This window comes from Mangifera indica, chromosome 2 (assembly GCF_011075055.1).
Source record: "Mangifera indica cultivar Alphonso chromosome 2, CATAS_Mindica_2.1, whole genome shotgun sequence".
NCBI classification, from domain to species: Eukaryota; Viridiplantae; Streptophyta; class Magnoliopsida; order Sapindales; family Anacardiaceae; genus Mangifera; species Mangifera indica.
The window spans coordinates 14,304,123-14,323,626 of NC_058138.1; the positions used below are offsets into that span (position 1 = coordinate 14,304,123).

A 19,504-nucleotide genomic window follows, 5' to 3' on the forward strand; every position below is an offset into this window, starting at 1 on the left:
GGCTACATGAATTCAAATCCTTTTTAAGAAAAGGCATTTCTCTACTTTCTTGTATGGTAGATGTAAGAATGACAAGTGATTATCTGAAAGTATTATGTACCTCTGTTTTAGAGAGTTTTTGAAACTATTACCAGAGATTTTTAATAATCTGGTGTGGGGTTCCAATAATCTTAAAAGAGATTTTGATACTTTCTTAAATCAATATCATTATGGGGTTTATAATGAAAACTCTATGATGAACTATCATTTGAAATTTGAAAAGCATTAAGCATCTCCATGCATACACCTCACCTTAAAATCAACCCTACATGATTAGTGAACAACTACCATCATAGCAAATTCATCATATAGAATAAACAAATAGTAAAAGCATTCAATTATTGGAACTGACAAAGAGAGTTTCCTGCTAAATTTGACTAACATATCTTTTCAAGATAAAAACCTAATAGATTTCTATTTATTTGATCATATGGCTAGAATTAGATACAATTAGTCTTTCTCTAGGAGCAAGTAAAAATCAAAAGTATGAAAGAAAATATGCATTGCTCCAATTCCTTTACTTTAGGCATAGTAGCTGATAACACTGAATAGAAAAGTTAGGCTGAAAAGTCTACAAGCATGCAAACCTTTATTCCATAGTCATAGTAGCTTTAAATTGTCACCATGTATAAAAGATGTACATTTGAGGTAAGGATATATAGAAAGAATCTAGTCTGATCTGTAAATTCAAGCATTTTGGTATGAAACATGCTATCAATAAACATTCTCAAACCGAGTAGGTATACACAACATACAGGACATTGCACATATTTGATTTTTATGGTAATATGCTGTTCCCGATTTGGAAGCGGTGTATGGAGTTATCATTCATTAACCAAAAAGAAATGAAAAATGTGTGCCTACTCTCATGAATATTAATCAAAAAGTAAAATGACATAGAAAGAATCTAAAGTGAAATTTTAATTCAAAACATTTCAGTTCAAAGCACACAACGTGTAAACATTCTCAGACCCAATGGATATACACGACTTATAGGTGATTGCACATATTTGAGGTTTACTCTAATAATTTGTACTTGATAAGAGACTGACTTATAGTGATTTCATTCATTAACCCAAAAATAAATGAAAAATATCTGCAAGCTCTCACGAAGATTACCCCAAAAAAAAAAAAAGCAATGTTGAAAGAATCTAGAGTGAATTGTAAATTAAAACATTAAGGTCAGAAACATGCAACATGTAATCATTCTCACACCGACTAAACATACATGACTAACAAGTGATTGCATACATTCCAGGTTTACTCAAAAGTGTGGGTTCATAATGATTTCCTTCATTACCCAAAAAGACCCAAAAAAAAAAAAAGTTATGCATGCTCTCAAGTAGACGTGGGAGTTTCAGATGGCCTGGAAGAAAGAGAGGGAACATCAGAGAGAACAAAATGTAAGGTCCACAAGTGTTGTCTGAGTTAGCCGAATTTTTGGATGAAAAACACAAAAAATTCACCACATTCATCATGAAGATGAGTACATATTTAAGAAAATTTGGACCTATGGTATAAAAGGAACCAAATTATTTCAACTAAGAGGCAGATCAATAAAGTAAAAAGGAATTTGGTAATGAGCAATTATTATATCTGTCAGTATAGTCTCCTAGATGTAAGAAAGCTTTATCTTAAAAGATTTAAATTTTACATCTGTCAACAGAAATGGTCAATCTGTCAAAAACATAAGGTTTAAGCATACCCAAAAGTGGGAAGGAATATTCAGGGACAAAACACATATACCCATTCCGACTCTAGTTTTTGTAACTCTCATTTACAACAGTTTTGACTAATAATGCTAAAAATTTACCCATGGATGGCAACCTGACTGGTGTCCTCTAATTCTCTGCTTCATCTGTTGATGTTAAGTTTTGCAGCTAAGTTTATCAAGCATGCTTGAACAATTTCATGCTAAGCCAATGGAAATATACAGCTACTACAATAATAGGAAGTGTCAAGGGCACCAAGAAGCAGTAATACCTGTTACAGGAGAGGAAAGTTAAGTGATGGAAATCAGATTAAAGAAAAAGGAAAAAAGAAAAACAAACTAACAGGGGGATAAAAGCAACTGGACCTTCAGAATGTCATTATACTTAATTGCAGATATCCAACAAAGTCAAAAATCTTTAACTTCGATGGTTGAAACTCAATACAGTAAAACCAAAACAGATTAGTCTTAGGGAATGACTTTATCATAGTTCACTTGAGTTAACAGAAACATAACTAATGAAATCTTAGAAATTGTAAAGTAACAGCAAGCACATCTGCTAACTTGAAAACTGTGTTGAAAACTTGAAATTTCCTGAATGATTCTAGTCACGGAAGGAATCCCCATCCAAATCCTTTTAGTACATAAACAAACACACATAAAAAAGTAAAAAAGGAAACAAAAAATGTGCTCCAGTTGTTTTTTTTCAAAATTCTGTTGATCAACATTGAAACAGATAAGTCGTCAACCAACCCCATCATATATTCTTTAAAGGATTCACCAATTCAAAATTTCCCACAAGGTATCCTCTTAAAAATCATCAAAATGACACAACCATTCTGCTGTAACAAAAAAAGCAAAACAATGTCATCAATGATATAATAAATTACGAAACAGCTTTCAAGGACCAGAGGCCCCGCTCTTCACTACAATGCCAGCTTCCAGATTTACATATTTACAATTCTGACGTCATGAAACACAAAATATCTGAACACTTCACATTGTTATGTTTCTCAACAACTTTATAATCTATTATCTATTGCCACTAGACAATATTCATAAAAAACTATGCATCTTCTCACTTGTGGTTTGTAATTATTAAATTAGAATTCACATTTATGTTACAAACAATTTCAAACTCTTCAAAAGTCTCACATTTTTTGCTTCTAATAACCACATAATTGATTAGCTAGGGTTTACAATTTTAGCAATAATTAACAGCATATAGCAATTATAAGTATCAGAATATATAATTCTAAAAAAACAATCTTTTTGAAAACTAATCAATTACTTCCAGAAATATAGCAAAATGACGATGATTACCTGTCGCTTTGGATGGCTGATAGAATTGGATTGTCGCACGGAGGAAGAAGTTTGGATATGATTGCTCCGTATAGGAATCCCAGGAAGAAAACGGAGCCGATCCCGATGAAGAACCAGCCGGAACACCGCGTCGGTTTGGAGATGAAGATCTGTTTCATTTTCTTTTATCGAAACAAGGCGAAGAGGAAGAAGGAAATTAATAATGGGCCGTATTCAACTTAGGCCTATTATTTAAAGCCCAAAATGAATTCTTTTAAGCCCCTTTTCTTTTTTTTTTCAATAAAAATGAAGAGAAGACGCTAATTAATATCAGAGAAATTAAAATAAATATCTAAAACTGAATGGTGCTAAGCGAAATTATTTAAAACTTTTAGGATTAAGTAAAAATACTCTCAATTTAAAAAATAATTAAACTGCCCTTATATATAAACCCCACATGTTCCATGGATTTACTGTTCAAATTTAGAGAAAAATTCAGATTTCCCACGAGTCTTCCACGGGCGTAACGGGTTTTGGTCTTTTCTATTGATTTTTCATGTTTTTCAACAACAAAAAACGACAAATAAGGATATTACATCATCTCACTTCTTGTTTGAATCAATTTATTATTCGGAGTATTGAGATTTGAGAGAGATTTTAATGTTTGAATGTTTAGAGTTTCGATTTTAAACAATACATAAAATGTTTTAATTTTTTGTTGTTTTGCTTAAATTTCTTTAGGGGTTTTGTGTTATTGAATGTGTAGATTTTATTTGTGTTGAAATTAGAGGCTGAAATGACCAGTTTTGGCTGGAAAATGGGTTAGATCTGTCGGCACTACGTTAACCTCCCACAGGCACCTATGGGGTGGGGGGAGAATTTAGCATTTTCAAAATTTTAGGGGGACGGGGAACAGAGGGAGATCCATGGGGGTCCATGGGAAATTTTACATTGAACTGTGAAAACCATGGATTCGGTGGAAATTGATTTTTTTTAAACTATAGGGTCTTTGTGAGATAGACTTTGAATGCTCATAACTTTTGATCCGAAAGGAGTTACAGAGTCTGTAATATATCAACGCGAAACTCATTTCGGGCTCTATAATAACAACCCACTTTGCCGATTGCACCTAATTTGGAGGCCCAAATGAAACTATTTCAGTGTATATTATGCAGTTTTTTTGTTTTACCAAATTTAGGATTTTCGATTTTTATGAGTTTTAGCTTGTTTGTGACCGGGTTAAACTTTTTTAATATGTAGTTTTCAAATTGACATCTGTCTCTTTAGTTTTGTGCTTTTTGAGACATGTTTTATGATGTAATTAAGAAATTTCAGATCGATTTTTTGGTTTCCTCATTCCTAAGCTATTTGAACGTGTAATTTTCGAAATTCAAATATGTTTTTTCATATTTTTGAGCGATTTTTTGATTGTTGACATTCTAAGGTATTTTAATAGAGCAATGCTATGTGTACCCATTTTTTATACATAATTCATATACACAGTGATGTGTCATCACGTAATTAGCTGATTTTAAAACATGTGTCATCATATGATAAAGAAACATCCAATCACATGATAATACCTCATCTGTGTACACAAATTGTGTATAAAAAATGGGTATACATAGTTTTATTGATTTTAATATATCTATTTATTTTTAACATGTTATTTAAATCTTTTATATATTGTGTAGTATCAAAATGCCCTCCATATTTTTCTAACATTTCATTTAACCCCTAAATTATTATCAAATATCCAAATCCCCTATTTACATGATGTACAAATTAGATTTAACAAATAAAATTAAGTTTTGAGTTAAGATTCACATAAATACTTTTTTTTACTAATTAATTTTTTTCGATTCGAATTCAAAAATACAAACTTCTTCCTTTTGAACGAACTTGTAGTAATTGATATAAATTAAAAATGAGAGTGAGAGTGAGTATTTAAGTGATATAAAAAGTATATGTAATGAGAGTGAGAGTGAAAAAGTTTATATAGATGTGATGAAGGGTAATTTTGATATTTAAAAAAAAATTAAGACATTTTTACTTATGAATAGGAAAAATGGGCATTTTTACTTAAGAATAGGAGAAATAAACATTTTTGCTTAATAAAAAGGTAAAAATAGATATTTAATATAATTTCCCTTAATATCATAGCATGATAAATAGCAAAACTTCTATCCGGTGTCACATTCCGATTCCGATCAAGTCCAAAAACATTCGAAACATTATCTAATGTATGAGGCTTGATCTAGATTTGATCCAAACATAGGGCTAAAAGCGATAAAAAAGTAGTTATTTCTAAAACTTTACTAGGCAATTATACTTACATTAAGATTTCTACGGTTGTAATCTATCTAGATGGATGTGTATAGGTATGTGCAATTGGATATACTGTTATGTATTTTTATTCATTTCAAGTATTGATGGTAATAGAATAAAATTTTCTCTTTAATTCTTTGTTCTTGAGATATCTTGAAAACCGAGGGTTTGTGTAGATATACAAATGACATAATATAGTTGTTCCTTAAGTATTTAGTGAAGTATTGAAGATAACCATAAGGTTCACAAGTAGAGTTGGATTTAAATAGAATTTGTTTAAGTTTGAGCTCGAGCTCGAGTCTGAAACTTCAACATTTTTTAGCATAACCTCTAGAGTGTTTAGCTCGTTAAGCTCGCGAGCTAAAAATTTTGATACAAAACGATATCGTTTTGATAAATATGTATTAAAATGATATCGTTTTGATAACGAGTTTGAACCAAACTCGAACTTAGTTCTTTTGAAACGAGTCAAGCTCGAACTCAATTTTATACAAATCGAGCTGAGCTTAAGTTTAAGCTTGACTTGACTCAAATCCAACCCTATTTACAGGAAAGTTTTGGGTTTAATTGTTCAAACTCATGAGACTTACTACTATACTTCTCCATCTGTTTTCATTTGTAGAATAATATACAAATGGATGAAAACTGATGAAACTATTAATCGGAGTCCATTCAAGATAGTTATGAAATATCAACCTCTTACTCTATATATGAGCAAGCTAATATTGCAAGATTGTATTTTGAGTAAAGCAACCAAGAAGATGAAAAAAATAGTTGGATAGTAAAATGTGAAGATTTTCCTAGGGGATATGGTACTTGTAAAGATCTTGGCTAGTCAACATAAATCCACATGGTCACTTCATAAAGGATTATTGTGGAAATATGAAGGCCAATTTTTTGTTGTCAAGAGGGCTGCAAAAGTTGGCTATCAATTAGGATTGTTCTCGATTCTTCGTATTCACATTATCTTTCATATGAGTTGTTTGAGTACGATAAAAACGAACCCACACTAATGTCATTCGGTGTCACTTAATTAATATTAATATAACAATAAAATTATATATATTTACTTTAAATATATAAATAAGTATATACTTATATATATTGATTTGATGATTTTGAATTAAGAATAAAGTAACACTTACTCATATGATAATACAGATATACACGTCAATTGGGTCGGGTTGAATGAAGGCCCGACACGAAATACGGAAAAAAAACACGACCCGATATTGTAGCATGTCGGGTTAGGCCTATGGGCCTATTGGGCCAGGCTCGAGTTTTAATATTAAGCCAATAGGCTAGCTTAGCCCGGTACTGTTTAGAATTTTTTTAAAAAAAATTTTGCTGGCAGAAGCAAGACTTTTGCCTTGTGTTTCTGCCTTTTGCCGCAAGACAGAAGCCTTGTTAGACAGAGGGAAACAAGGCTTCTGCTACAAGGCCCCTTGGCCTTTATTTTTTTTTTAAATTTTTTTAATTAATTAATTTATTTTATATAAACCTATTTAAATTTTCTTCATTTTTACTTTCATTTACAAATCTCTAAACTCAATTATTTTATTATATTTTCAATCTCATTTTCTCTCATTAATTATCTTTCAGAAGATATTTGAATTCATAAATAATAATTCTTTGTGTTTATAATTTTATTTTTATTTTAATTTTATTATTACAAAATATTACAAATAGATCAAATATCAAATGAATTCAATCTATTTGAATATTATCATAGTATATATTTATTTATATTTTATAATTTGAAAAATAATTTATATTTAAAAATTTTAAATAATTTTTAAAAAAATATTTAAAGCCCGGCCCAACCCATTTAAGGCCCATTTTTATATGGGCTGGACCTTGGGCCTTTATATATTAATGGGTCGGGCGGCCCGAAAGCCCATCAATGTTTGAGCTTTAGGCTCGGTCCGGCCCATCGACGCCTCTATACAAATAAATATATATATATTTGTTACTCAAAATACGCACATACTCTTAATGTAATTATCCTTTATATGGTTTTATTTTTAAGACCTATAATTTAATGGGAAAATATATATATTTTTTATTTTAGAAACTTTAAAAGATATTGCCATTAATTCCAAATCAAATATCAAAGAAAATGGATCACAATAAAGAGCCAACTTAAGCATTACTCTATTGTTAGTGAATCGTTACTGAGCCATTAAGACTGACATTATAATTAATTAATGAATATTTATGTAATAATGTAATTAGTCTTCATCATTTATTTATCTTAATATTTATTTTAATGACAAATGAATTTTTATTATTTAAAAAAATTAAGGAGATTTATGTCATTCTGACCTCAAATAAAGTCTATCTAGAAACATTATGAAATACTTAAAATTAAGATTGGATTTGAATTAAGTTCGAACTTAGTTGCAAGGAACCAAGTTTGAGCTCACTTTAAATGTGTTTGAAATCGACTTGTTTCAAAAGAGGCAAATTAGAGTTCGAGATTGAATCGAGTTTTAAATTTGATTCAATACTAAAACGACATTGTTTTAATGTATATTAGTCAAAACGATATCGTTTTCTATCAAAATTTTCAAGCTTGTGTGTTTAACGAGTTGAACATTCCTAAAGTTTGAATTATATTGAACTGGGCTCTTTTTAGACTCATTTGAACTGATTTCGAATTTAAATTCAAATAAACTCGATTTGAATATAATATTATTTAGGATGAAGGAGCTATATTTACTTGTGGGCTGAATTAAAACTAGGCCCAATAACTGAACCCAAAAATTAAACCAATAATCGAAGCTCGAAACTGATTTAAGGCCCATTTAATCAGGGAAAAAAATTATTAAAACTCTTCACCAAATGCAAAGCGAAAGCAGAACAAAGCTCGCAGAGACTCACAAAATCCCTAAATTGACAAGAAAAAATGGCGAACACGGAAGTGGACGCGTTGGACTTCGAAGACGACGACTTGATGGACGAGGACGGCGCAGTGGATGTCGACGCTTCCTCTTCGCCTCGTGCCACTGCTTCTCAGCCCAAGCTCAAGTCTGCCATCACCGGCGGCGCCCCTAAGAAGACCAAAGGCCGTGGCTTCCGTGAAGAAGCCGACGCCGAACGCCATAGCCGCCTCGCTGATCGTAACTTCGACTCCCTCGGCTCTGATGGTGGCCCTGGCCCCCAAAGATGTGAGTTTTACCGAGACTTGCGCATTCTAGGGTTTTTTTTTTTGTTTGATTTGGGATTGTTTTGTTTAAAATTGTAGATTTCGTTTTGGATAGGTTTTAGGTTATAAAGAAGAGGGGATAATATCGTTTACCTCTGAAGTAGTTTTGATTAATTTCACTTAGACCCTGGTCCTTTAGAATTTTGGTGATGTGCCTCTCTTACTTTAGTTCTCTATCTAGAGGTTGTTTTAGTTTATTTTGTTGATTTATTATTGTTTGAGGTTTCTGGTAGATATTGGGATAAAATGATTGATTATCTCCAGAGTTTGGGTTAGCATCGCATCAACCGTCCTAGTTTTAATTCTTTTTGAACCTCTATTTTGTTGGTTGTTTAGATATCACACTGGTGGTTGAGGAGGTATAGATAGGCTATTCGAAGCTGGTAGTTGTGGTTTAGCTAAAATGTGTTATTGATTAATTACATACTTTTTTGAATTTTACTTTGATGCATCCTCACATGTTGTCATGCATTCAAGGAGTTTAAGAGCTAGTTGATAATTCTTAGGTGTGGAAATTATTAACATCTCCTTATATGAAAATTAGAATGATCTTTGAGTTTTCTTCAGCTTTAACTCATATTTTACTAAATCCAGCTTCTACATTGTATAACCTAAGTATAATTGTTTAATGTGACTTTCAGACTTTTTTAGGCATAGTTTCAAGGTGCAACTTGTATATTTTACATTTCCTAATGGAAAAAGCTTCATGATGGTCAATGTGTACAACCATTAAAGGATTTTCGTTTTTTTTTTTATATTCCTCTTTTTTGGTTTCACTGGTTATTTCATGTCTCTCGTAAAAAACTTATTTGCAGCCATTGAAGGATGGATCATTTTGGTCACTGGGGTACACGAGGAGGCACAGGAGGATGATTTGCAGAATGCGTTTGGTGAGTTTGGGGAGATAAAAAACCTGCATTTAAATCTTGATCGTCGTACTGGCTTTGTGAAGGTAATTTCTTTTGCTCATTGATTCTCACAATTCTAAAAGTATCATCAGTCATTTCATTCTTCTTTTTGCTCAAAGTTGTGCAAGTGATGTTAATGTACTACTATTCACATAATTAGTTTCTAGTGGAGTCATCTACAAAAACTTGGATTATTTTTGTTTCATAGTGACTATATTCTCTCTCTTGGTTTGTCTACTTCTCATGCTATTTTCTCCTGGTGTAAAGGCATTGCTTTTAATATTTATATTCTGTGTAAATTTGACGTGACAAATATGGATTCTGTTTTTTGTGCTGGATTAAATCTGGAACAGGGAACACCACTTTAATTGGAACCTTGATTGGTTATCAACTTACTCCATTCCACATATGGCATACAGCATGTGAAAATTATCAATAAAGTGATTGATTGAGATCAGTTTGAGTGTGATTGGGGTTTGGATTAGTCCTTTCTAGTTCAGAACTAATGTGAAATTTCATAATCCTTTTTCAAGTTATAATATATTTGTTATGTCTCTGCAGCTATTTTGTTGAGAATTCAACAATAACATTAACTAGTTTTCTGTTTTGAACATTTATGATAATTTTTCTTTTAAGTAATCTAACATGAAACTTTGATGTACTAGGGGTATGCACTGATTGAATATGAAAATTTCGAGGAAGCTCAAAATGCTATAACTGCAATGAACGGAACTGAACTTCTCACGCAGACCATTAATGTTGACTGGGCCTTCAGCAATGGTCCTAGCACTGGACCATTCAAAAGAAAGAATTTGAGGTTTGTTACCATTCTCTTCTTTTTTTGAAATGTAGATATAATCTTCTGTGTGCATAGTGAAGCTTCTCTTTTTAGTATTACATCTGTAAAATGTAAAATAATATGCTAGTTTTGAACAGGCACAACATCTTTCTAAATAAAAATTGTTCTGCAGGCAAGAACTATGTTCCATTAAGATGTTGTGTAAACTTCTTTAAAATAGGAAATAGTTTTTCTTTAAATGAACATGGAATAAACCATTTTAGTTGTATAAAACGTTTATCACGACATATCAAATATTGTTCTTACCTACAAAAACTTCTGCAGATCCGCACGGACTCATCGTTCAAGGAGTCCTAGGAGGAGATACTGATCTTCGATCATGGCTTGATGTGAGTTCAAGAAGGGTTTTGAAAGTTGATATTTTATGAAAGAGATTTAAGTTGATGCTCATGATTTTGTTTTATTGAATTGTGTTTATTTGCGGAAAGTTCCCCACAACTCCAGCCATTTCCATATTGTTGTGGTGTATTAAGTGATGGTTTATCCTAACTTTACATTAATGTAGTAGTGATTAGTTTTATTTGATAACCTGCAACTTATTTAGAATGAAAGTGTGGGAATTTCTAACTAGGCAACCTCATTTTGTAATGTTTCTCTCTTGTTTCTGAGTCTCTTGAGAGATAAATCTCAGGGTGTAAAGAGTTGTGAAGTGTGTAAATGCTTGAATTTTCCTGTTTGAGATGGGCCGTAGAAATTCCCTTAGGGGCGTTTGGTTTGGGTAATGTTTTATTACCAAAATAGAAAAATTATCTTAAAGATAGATTACTTAGAAGATTATTAGGTATAAATGATTACTATGTTTGATAAAATTTTGTAGGTATAAATAATTATTGTGTTTGGTTAAAGGTAATAAAATATTACTAATAAATTATTTTACTTAAATGCCTTTGAATATAATTATTTTTAAATTTTTTTATATTATTTGTTATATTAATTAAAAATAAATTTATTTTTGTCTCAAAAAATTAATAAATAATAATATAATTATAATAAAATCAAGATTACATTGGTAATCTTTAAATACCTAAAGTGAATGTGATAATCAGATTACCGTCTATATTACTAGTCACGTTAGCATCGATAATAAAAAATTACTATAATTTTTTATTATTGACAAATTAAATAAGGAAATAAAATATATATTATCAAAGTAATTTTAAAAAATTTAAACCAAATGCCCCCTTAAGATTGAGCTTAAAAGCATGTTTTCTTTTGCGCTTGCATAATGGCTTTATTTCTTGTATGATTGATTGGATTTAAAACTAGGGGTATTTGAATATCAATAAAACTATCTAAATACCTTTTTCAATACATAATTGGGTATTTTGAATTGTAGATAAACATGGTGATATATCAAATTTTGGTGGAGCATTAAAACCTCTATGGTGAAAACCCATTATTTAATTACCTACCAAAAAAAATGATGATATATTAAATGTATATTTAAAGTATGAGTATATAACATTATTCATCTTGTTGGCATTTATATGATCAAAATCAGAAGTCATTTTCTCCTGTAGATTAATTGCAAGGCGATGCATGCGCATAGCAGCATAGGGTGCAACTGTGGTTTCATTTGGTGTTGTTTTCCTTCATAAACTGTTTTGTAGAGATTGCTGTAAAGGTTTATTTATCTTAAGTAGAAGCCTTTAATTACTGCATCAATAGATGAATATGAGTGCATCTTATTTGTCGCAACTCTTTCGATCAAAAGTTGATACTCATGCTCTACTAGGAGAGAAAGACACCAAAATGCTGCACGATCCCATCTGGTTCTCATCGACGTCGCAAACAAATATGTTTCAGTAGCCTTTCCAGGCCTCCTGGGAGTCCCTTTATTTTCCTTGCCTTAACATGGTTAATCCAATTTCTGAAATAAGTTCCTGCGTTTTTCACAATGGCTACAGGATTTCCGTCCGATAGCCACTCACTTTCTGATGCTACAATCTCCAAATTGGGAGCACCAGCCTTCTCCAAAGCCTCATTGAGAGCATTCATTATCGGGTTAAACAGATTCCTATGTTGTTATTGTAGGTTAAATAGAATTGAATGAATTGGTTATTATTAGACTCTTTTTTCATATATTTTTGACATTGTATGCAAGATTTTCTTGCAAGCAATTGACTAAAGACTTATGAGGCTCCTGCACTGCATGGTAGTTGGCCATGTGAGGATCAGCTCTAACATAGCCCACAGCGTTTAGGGGTTGGCCCACCCCGCTAGGCAAGTTCATGAACTGCGTTTTCACATGCTGACTCTCAATATATATATATACACACACACACACATATATATGTTATTTTTTAATAAATCATACCAGATTAGCCCGTGAGCTTTGCCCTAAAACCCTTGACACTGCTCGTAAAATTGTGACCATGTCAAAAATGGGGGGTTTGGATCGGTAATGAGCCGACCTCCTATCACGTATAAATTTGATAAAATGATGCAGATCCCTTTGTTGATACTACCTAGACCCATTAAAACAAAAAAAAAAAGAGATACTGGAAGTTTTTAAACTCATAAATTTTCATCCACTAATAAAATGTGTGATGCTTAGAAAAAAAAAATAATTTCTGTAGTCAAATTTGTAGAAAGAAGCATTACTTGACAATATATATATTTTACTGCTACCAAGAAACCCATAAAAAAAGGGCATCAACTTGATTGTATCTTAACCTGCTTCTAGTCAACATTACTTGTAGGTTAATTAGAATTGAATGAATTGGTTATTATTTGACACTTATTTCATTAATTTTTGACACTGTATACAAGATTTTCTTACACGCAATAGACCAAGACTTATCTAATGAAAGCTACAACTCAACTTTATAGAATATTAAACATTTGCGGGGTCCATTTTTTATAAATCATAAAATTTGTAGACATTGATCTCACTAGTTCAATTGCTAGGATTTTTTAGATTGTACAGGAGGTTCCACCATGAAATCACTATTAGACCTTGGTCTTTGAGGTCGAAGGAGCCATTTGAGGCCCTTTTTTTTTTTTTTTTTTTTTTTTAATATTACCCTTTTAAATTAAAGTAATTGAAACATATTAATCTGAAAATTCCTTACATAGCCTCCTAGATAAACTATCTTTTTATGGAATGGATAGAGAATTTTAAATAATTAACCATTAGCTAAGTTGGATAATACAAATTTGGGTATTGTTTTGTTTGCATAGTTTTTGACAAATTTTTTAGAGAGCTCCAGAAAAGCCTAAAAGGTGTAATAGTTCTAAGCCCTCCGAGGTTTCCTGTATATGCACTTTAAAATTTTGTAAGTTAAAGACTCAAAAATATATTGAAAAAACTTGTAATATTCAGGTGTAAAATGTTGAATAATATGGTAACTTTTTCTTCTTTACATTATTACTAGTTGTTTCTAAAATCAATATTAAATATGAATTTCATCAACCAAACAAATGATTTCATTTGTTGTGTTTGCAATGTACCCAACACTCTCTAGAGACTAAAGGGTTTGTAGTAATCTGATTCCTTTGATCGGCTGACCTCTTTAACTCACCATTATAGTTCCAGATGATCTGGCTGATCAACCCTTTTGGAAGTAAAAACTGATGATCAGTGTCTATCTATATCACTGGTAAAAAAAAAAAAAAACATTCATCCATTTTCCAATATCAAGGATCAGTCCTGATCAGTCCTACCAGGAAGAGGGTAAAATTCAGAAATCAATATTTTTGGAACATGGTGCCTTTAATTTCTTCTATTGATTGGTAATTATTTACATCTATGCAACTTTTTTGTTTGGTTGGATTCTTGCATTGTACAGGCATTTGAGAAACTGATTCTTTACCTTATGTTTTCAGTTATAGGTTCTGCCTCCTACCTGTGGCTAGGCAGATACAGGGTATGAACCTTCCTAACTGTTGCATTCTTTGTTAACTGTACAGTGCGTGTAGATTTGTAATTTGTAGATGTGTGCTTCCTGATCGAAAATTGGTGTATGATTTCATGATGCCAAAGCAGTCCAATAATTGGAGAAGCATTCACTTGTTGGTGTGGCAATGATACGCAGCCATACCCAATTTGTGTCCTCTACTAGTTGCATTTCTGCCAACTGCCATTAAGTAGAATGTTAGCAATGTCTTATAACTGTATGAACTAGAAAGAAATGGAATCCGGTTTGTTATGAAGTCATATATACCAGTTGTTTGAGATAATGTTACTTACTCTGCCATCTCTTAGCTCAAAAATCATCGAATCTTCAGAGAATGAAACCGGTCTTGTGGTTGCTACCTGCATGTAGTTGAACACTTATGATCAGTTTCATATCAGTGGTATTCTGCAAGTCAGTATAATTACTGCATAAATACCCTTGGGTCACAGTTTTTGTTCTGATCACTAAGTTCTTCAGCCTCCAATCTAGCTGCAAAATCTTTATCATTGCAAACTTCTTCTGTTGTATATTTGGCCCCAGCTTGTCCATGATCATCAGCATTCATTTTTTCCATATTTGGAAAACCATAGTTTTTCCATCTCCATGTCATTTGAGCCATATACCTGAGGTATACCTTTCCATCAGAACCAATCAGGAACAGTTGATTTCCTTTGAAACATGGGCCAGGTGAGCCAACCAGGGTCACACCTTTATCAGGTGTGCCATGTTCCACCCAATTCCACCCATCCCAGGAATTCCAGTGATATTCAACTAGTCCCCCATCTTGTGAAAGCATAAAGAGCGAGCCTGTTAGTGATGCTGATGATGGCCTCATTGCAGTTCCAGGCACTATTGATAAAATCAAATGCTGAGACTGATAGTGCTGGTGCCATAATCCAGTGACTTTGTTGTACTGATACAGCCGGCCATTTCTTCCAACAACAAACACTATATTGTCCCGGAAAAGTTCTTGATCTACTATGCAGGCAACTTTAGTCAGTGGAGGGTGCTGACAATCTTTCCATTTGAACTTCCTCAAGGCTACCTACAAAACAGTTGTGGTGTGTTCAGAATTATTCTGATTTATCACTTTTGGCAAGTTTCACATTCTCTGTTTTCATTGGCTCTATGTTGGAGTTTGAAACTGTTGCAAAATGTTTTTATCTACCTATATTTTCTGTAGAACTCTGTAATTTCTTATTTGCCCTGATCACATTCAGCTTTGTTATATGTGAATAGAGATAGTGACATGCTTTTGCTCACAATTTTGACATTGATGATGGTAATGAATATATGAAAGCTTGCTGTGGATTGCCTTGAAAATTTTTTTCTATTATGTGTAATGAACTATAATGGAAGAAAATATATAAATTCTAACAGCTTAACGTTAACCAATGTGTATGTATTTTTCTAAGAATCTGAACCACAATATATCTTACTTGTTACATATTTGCAGTACTTGAGCTAATCGACATGCTTATTTTATATGGTTTTTGTGACTTACTGTGAATTGTAGTAATCTTCCATTTCTGCTCACAAAGAAGAGTGCATCTTCTGCTGTAACTTTCATAGCTTTACCTGTCATTCCATCCCAGGGAGGACCTCCTATAACTTGCTTTCCTTTCCTCATTGAAGTACAATTTATCCACGTTAGCTCAGTGCTGCTCCTTTCTCTGATAAGCAAACTACCGTATATGTCGACCAAATATAAGCTTCCATTGTAGTTTCCCAGCACCCCCTTCATAGGAGTTGAGTGGTCATGCCTTAGCCAAAGCCATATATTTTCAGCGAAAAGATACTCAAAAGTAAAACCAGTATCTGTTATGAGGAAAAATGATATGCCTCCATGCATCACTCTCAATCGAAAGTTAGTGTTGATCCAATTATCTGGTAAACTATACTCTTCCATAGTGTTCTCTGGCCTCGCAACTGATGAACTTGGAAGTAAGTAATCATGTTGTGCTTGGCTACCCTTTCGCCTTCTAGTCATTCTAGTAAGTCCTGACTCATTTGGTTCATCTTTAATGCCTGTAATGCAATTCATAGGCCCACGTTCTTCTGTGCAGTACTCTGCATTCCATCCTTCAGTCTCTGGGGCATCTAAAATAGACCAGACATACTTAATTGGTGCCTTTCTTCTGACATTAAATTGATTATTTGGCCCTGAGTTTTCTCCACCGAGTCCTGATAGATGCAATTCTCCAAGTCTACCATCATCCAGTGGAAACAGTATCCTGCCAACTTGAAATGGCAGCCCAGTAACACCTCTTGCAACTTTCGCTTGTGGCGGATGCATATGAGATATCCATCCTTCAAGAATTTGCCTCTCTTGAGAACTACCTGCCTTCAGATAAAAATTTACACATTAAGGATATCGCATATATTACTGCCGCCTAGAGGTTGCATCACTCAAAGTTAAGGTATTTAATTTCATTTCATTTTCATTGAGCAGTTAAAAAGATAAGTAAAATTTAGTCATTCTTTTCTTATAATACCAACTTAACTCACCTGAAATTTTTGATATTTGATACTCAAATACAGTTCCCACAGATGAAGCGAAAAGTAATGAAAACTTCTCATTTGATTCATCTTGCAGAATTGGTGTTATCGATGTCAGAAGATGATCCTTTGGACTTCCATGGACTATCCATTTCCACTTCCTTTGCTGTATCCGTCTCTCTACCAATTTACCCCCCTGTAAATTCACAATCATGGAAAGAAAAAAGAATTTTGAGCTTACTCAAGTGCAAAAGTTTCTGTGCTTGGAAAGTGGATGATAATATGTAACTCATGTGGCAACTGTAAATGTTTTTTGTTTCTGAATTCTTATGGATACTGATATTATCTGAACAACTGTCTGCAGATTACCTTAGTTAGAAGAAACAGGGAGATAGAGTGATCCCCAATCAAGCCATACACAGTACACCCTAGTGATGGTGTCAAAGAAGTGTTGCCTGCTGTTGCTTTGTTCCATATATGCTTCTTCCAGGAAGGCTTCGAGGTTCTATCATATTCATACAGATCACCAGTAGAACTGCACTTTCACAGGCTCATGTTCAGCTAAATTAGTATCACTTATGTCCCCAAACAGTTTGTCTGAGAGATTACCTTATAGTATAAACAACTTCTGGTCTAATACTGGCAGCATCAGCTATTGCAGCAACGTTTGCGCCAGGTGGTCGACCGTGATTTACCCATCTGTTCTATGTTTATAGCAGTGAACATTAGAGTCTCCTCATTGGGATCTACAGAATAAATAGAGACTGGAATTCAAATTTGGAGAACTAGAATTAGTATAATAGCTCTAACTTGTATTAGAGTTTTACCTGGGAGGCTCAACCTCAGAAAGTTCTAACAACAATCCATTTTTTGTGCAGAAATAAACCCTCCTGCAAGGCAGTGCATAACAATCAGCAAGAAGATACTAAAAATTTAGCATCCCCTTGATTCGAACCAATGACTTCATCATTGGAAAATAATCAGTTGTACTGATTAAACTACTAACAAAAAATTCTGAAACTTCGTAGCTAATGGAATTACTCACTCCCCATCATACGAAACAACACCAGACTTTATTTGGATCGTCTCTGATTCTTTATTTGTGGTTTGATAAATTGCAGGTATGAACTCTACCCAAAGTGGCTGTGAGTTCTCACTCAGTTGCATCTGAAAGACTGAATAAGATCAGATATGAACAGTTGGCGCAATTTTTCAGAATTCTGAAACAAATGGTACCTGATAAAGAATTCCTGCTTCTGAAAGAGCAAGAATTGTTTGATTGACAATGAACACAGCAACTGCAGGGCCTGCTGAAATTGGCAAATCATGGGGAGCAAATACCCACTGAACTCCATTCCAAAACCTTTCATATATGGAACCACTCACACCTGTGACCCAGATGGATGTTTCTGACATTCTTGTCAAAGAAATTCTTTTTCTTAGAGGCAAAACAGCATCAGAACTGTCCTCAACAACTCCAGCACCAGCACCAGCACCATCACCATCTTTGTTTCTCAAACTTTCCATCTCTTCTTCTTTGGAATTTGTTATTCTGTGATCAATAATTCCCACTTTAGAACAGTTTTCATTAACACAAGAAACAAGATCATAAGGGAGTTCTACTTCAACCCAAGTGTTGGTTTGCTCTCTGAATTCCCAGAACCTATCAGTTTTCTGCTCAAACGTTCTCTCAGTTTGCTGGAAAACCTGTTGTAGGCACCACGAAGAGCCCGAGCCAAGAAAAACAGAATAACCTAGAGACAAAAGGACCCAGTTGAAGAATATTAAATGGAACATGGACATGGTGATGAGTAGGTGCAGAACCTATAAAAGTAAAAGGCTGGATATTAAGGAACACTTGAAAACTAAGATATTCCAGATGGTGTCAGTAACAAGTTTTTTGGTTGGTATTGTTCCATTCATGGTGACCCAGATGGACCATAGCTTAGAAAAAGTTATGGAGAAGTACTCAAAAGACTAATAAATTTTCATTTGTAGCAAAACGCAAAGCTGGTTTGGTGGTCTAAACTAAACCAGGGGCATGAAAGAGAAAGAAAAGCAGGGTTTCAGGTCCATCAGGTGGGGAAGATGGTGGATTTGTTACAGATTGGTGAAAAATTCTAGTTTGTTGGATCCTAACTACCCCTTTTGTTGCAGGAATTTTTGCATAGTGTCAACCCTCCTGAGTCTTGACAACATAAACAAGTTGCAGTGCAATTTGTTTGTGTATTTCCTGTTGACTGAGTTGCTCGACTTTTTTTTTTTTTAAAAACTCGGTTAAAGTGCTTTCATCTCTCTGGTACTAGGTGCATTTTTTCTTACCGCCCTGTGATGACTTTTTGTGAATCTTGTGCTACACAAAGATATGATAATGAAAAGGACGGCTCCAATTTATGGTTACCAAATATAGTATTTTTGTAATCCAAGGACTCTTAGTTAGCCGAATCGTCTCTCCAAGATTGAATGATCCCATTAAAAAGATTAAATCTTGAATTAATAATTATTTTAAAAATTAATATATCAAATAAATCAAAAATGTATTATTAATATATCACAAATAAGGTTTTAATATATGCTCTCTCGTTTGAACATCTTATATTTATCATTTAAACTATCTTTCAAGATAAGTTTAATTTAAATAATATGTCATGATACAAAAAATAAAAAATTACCTAAAATATTATTAAGTATAAATTATCTTTTTTGTTTGAGAAAAATTTGTAAATATAAATAATTATTATATATAATAAT

General features: G+C 33.0%; 2 protein-coding genes and 1 long non-coding RNA gene across 3 annotated transcripts; 1 reads left to right on the forward strand and 2 right to left on the reverse strand.

Moving 5' to 3' along the window:
• Window positions 1-1,656: 1,656 nt before the first annotated feature.
• Window positions 1,657-3,318, reverse strand: LOC123205701. Its single transcript, XR_006499889.1, has 2 exons — window positions 3,074-3,318; window positions 1,657-2,022 (listed from the first exon to the last, which is right to left on the reverse strand). It is a non-coding gene; the product is annotated as an uncharacterized LOC123205701 (long non-coding RNA).
• Window positions 3,319-8,214: 4,896 nt separating this feature from the next.
• On the forward strand, window positions 8,215-11,013 carry LOC123198202 (RNA-binding protein Y14). Its single transcript, XM_044612865.1, has 4 exons — window positions 8,215-8,550; window positions 9,404-9,540; window positions 10,162-10,313; window positions 10,620-11,013. The coding sequence occupies exons 1-4, from the start codon at window positions 8,289-8,291 to the stop codon at window positions 10,663-10,665; spliced, it is 597 nt and encodes a 198-aa protein (XP_044468800.1). The 5' UTR covers window positions 8,215-8,288; the 3' UTR covers window positions 10,666-11,013.
• Window positions 11,014-14,065: 3,052 nt separating this feature from the next.
• On the reverse strand, window positions 14,066-19,002 carry LOC123198210. Its single transcript, XM_044612878.1, has 10 exons — window positions 17,990-19,002; window positions 17,799-17,920; window positions 17,581-17,643; window positions 17,363-17,452; window positions 17,123-17,288; window positions 16,763-16,949; window positions 15,759-16,594; window positions 14,691-15,299; window positions 14,548-14,613; window positions 14,066-14,434 (listed from the first exon to the last, which is right to left on the reverse strand). Exons 1-10 carry the CDS (start codon window positions 18,554-18,556, stop codon window positions 14,327-14,329), a joined length of 2,814 nt encoding a protein of 937 aa, XP_044468813.1. The 5' UTR covers window positions 18,557-19,002; the 3' UTR covers window positions 14,066-14,326.
• Between the last annotated feature and the right edge of the window lie 502 nt (window positions 19,003-19,504).

What these genes read in the sequence shown, in the direction of transcription:
- LOC123198202 (XM_044612865.1), top strand. Translation starts at nt 8,289, where the DNA reads ATGGCGAACACGGAAGTGGACGCGTTGGACTTCGAAGACGACGACTTG. An exon ending in TGGCCCTGGCCCCCAAAGAT is followed by an intron (nt 8,551 to 9,403) that starts GTGAGTTTTACC and finishes ACTTATTTGCAG; the next exon opens with CCATTGAAGGATGGATCATT. An exon ending in GTCGTACTGGCTTTGTGAAG is followed by an intron (nt 9,541 to 10,161) that starts GTAATTTCTTTT and finishes TTGATGTACTAG; the next exon opens with GGGTATGCACTGATTGAATA.
- LOC123198210 (XM_044612878.1), bottom strand. Translation starts at nt 18,556, where the DNA reads ATGTCCATGTTCCATTTAATATTCTTCAACTGGGTCCTTTTGTCTCTA. An exon ending in CCCTGTTTCTTCTAACTAAG is followed by an intron (nt 16,950 to 17,122) that starts GTAATCTGCAGA and finishes GTGAATTTACAG; the next exon opens with GGGGGTAAATTGGTAGAGAG. An exon ending in GAAGATTACTACAATTCACA is followed by an intron (nt 15,300 to 15,758) that starts GTAAGTCACAAA and finishes ACTGTTTTGTAG; the next exon opens with GTAGCCTTGAGGAAGTTCAA.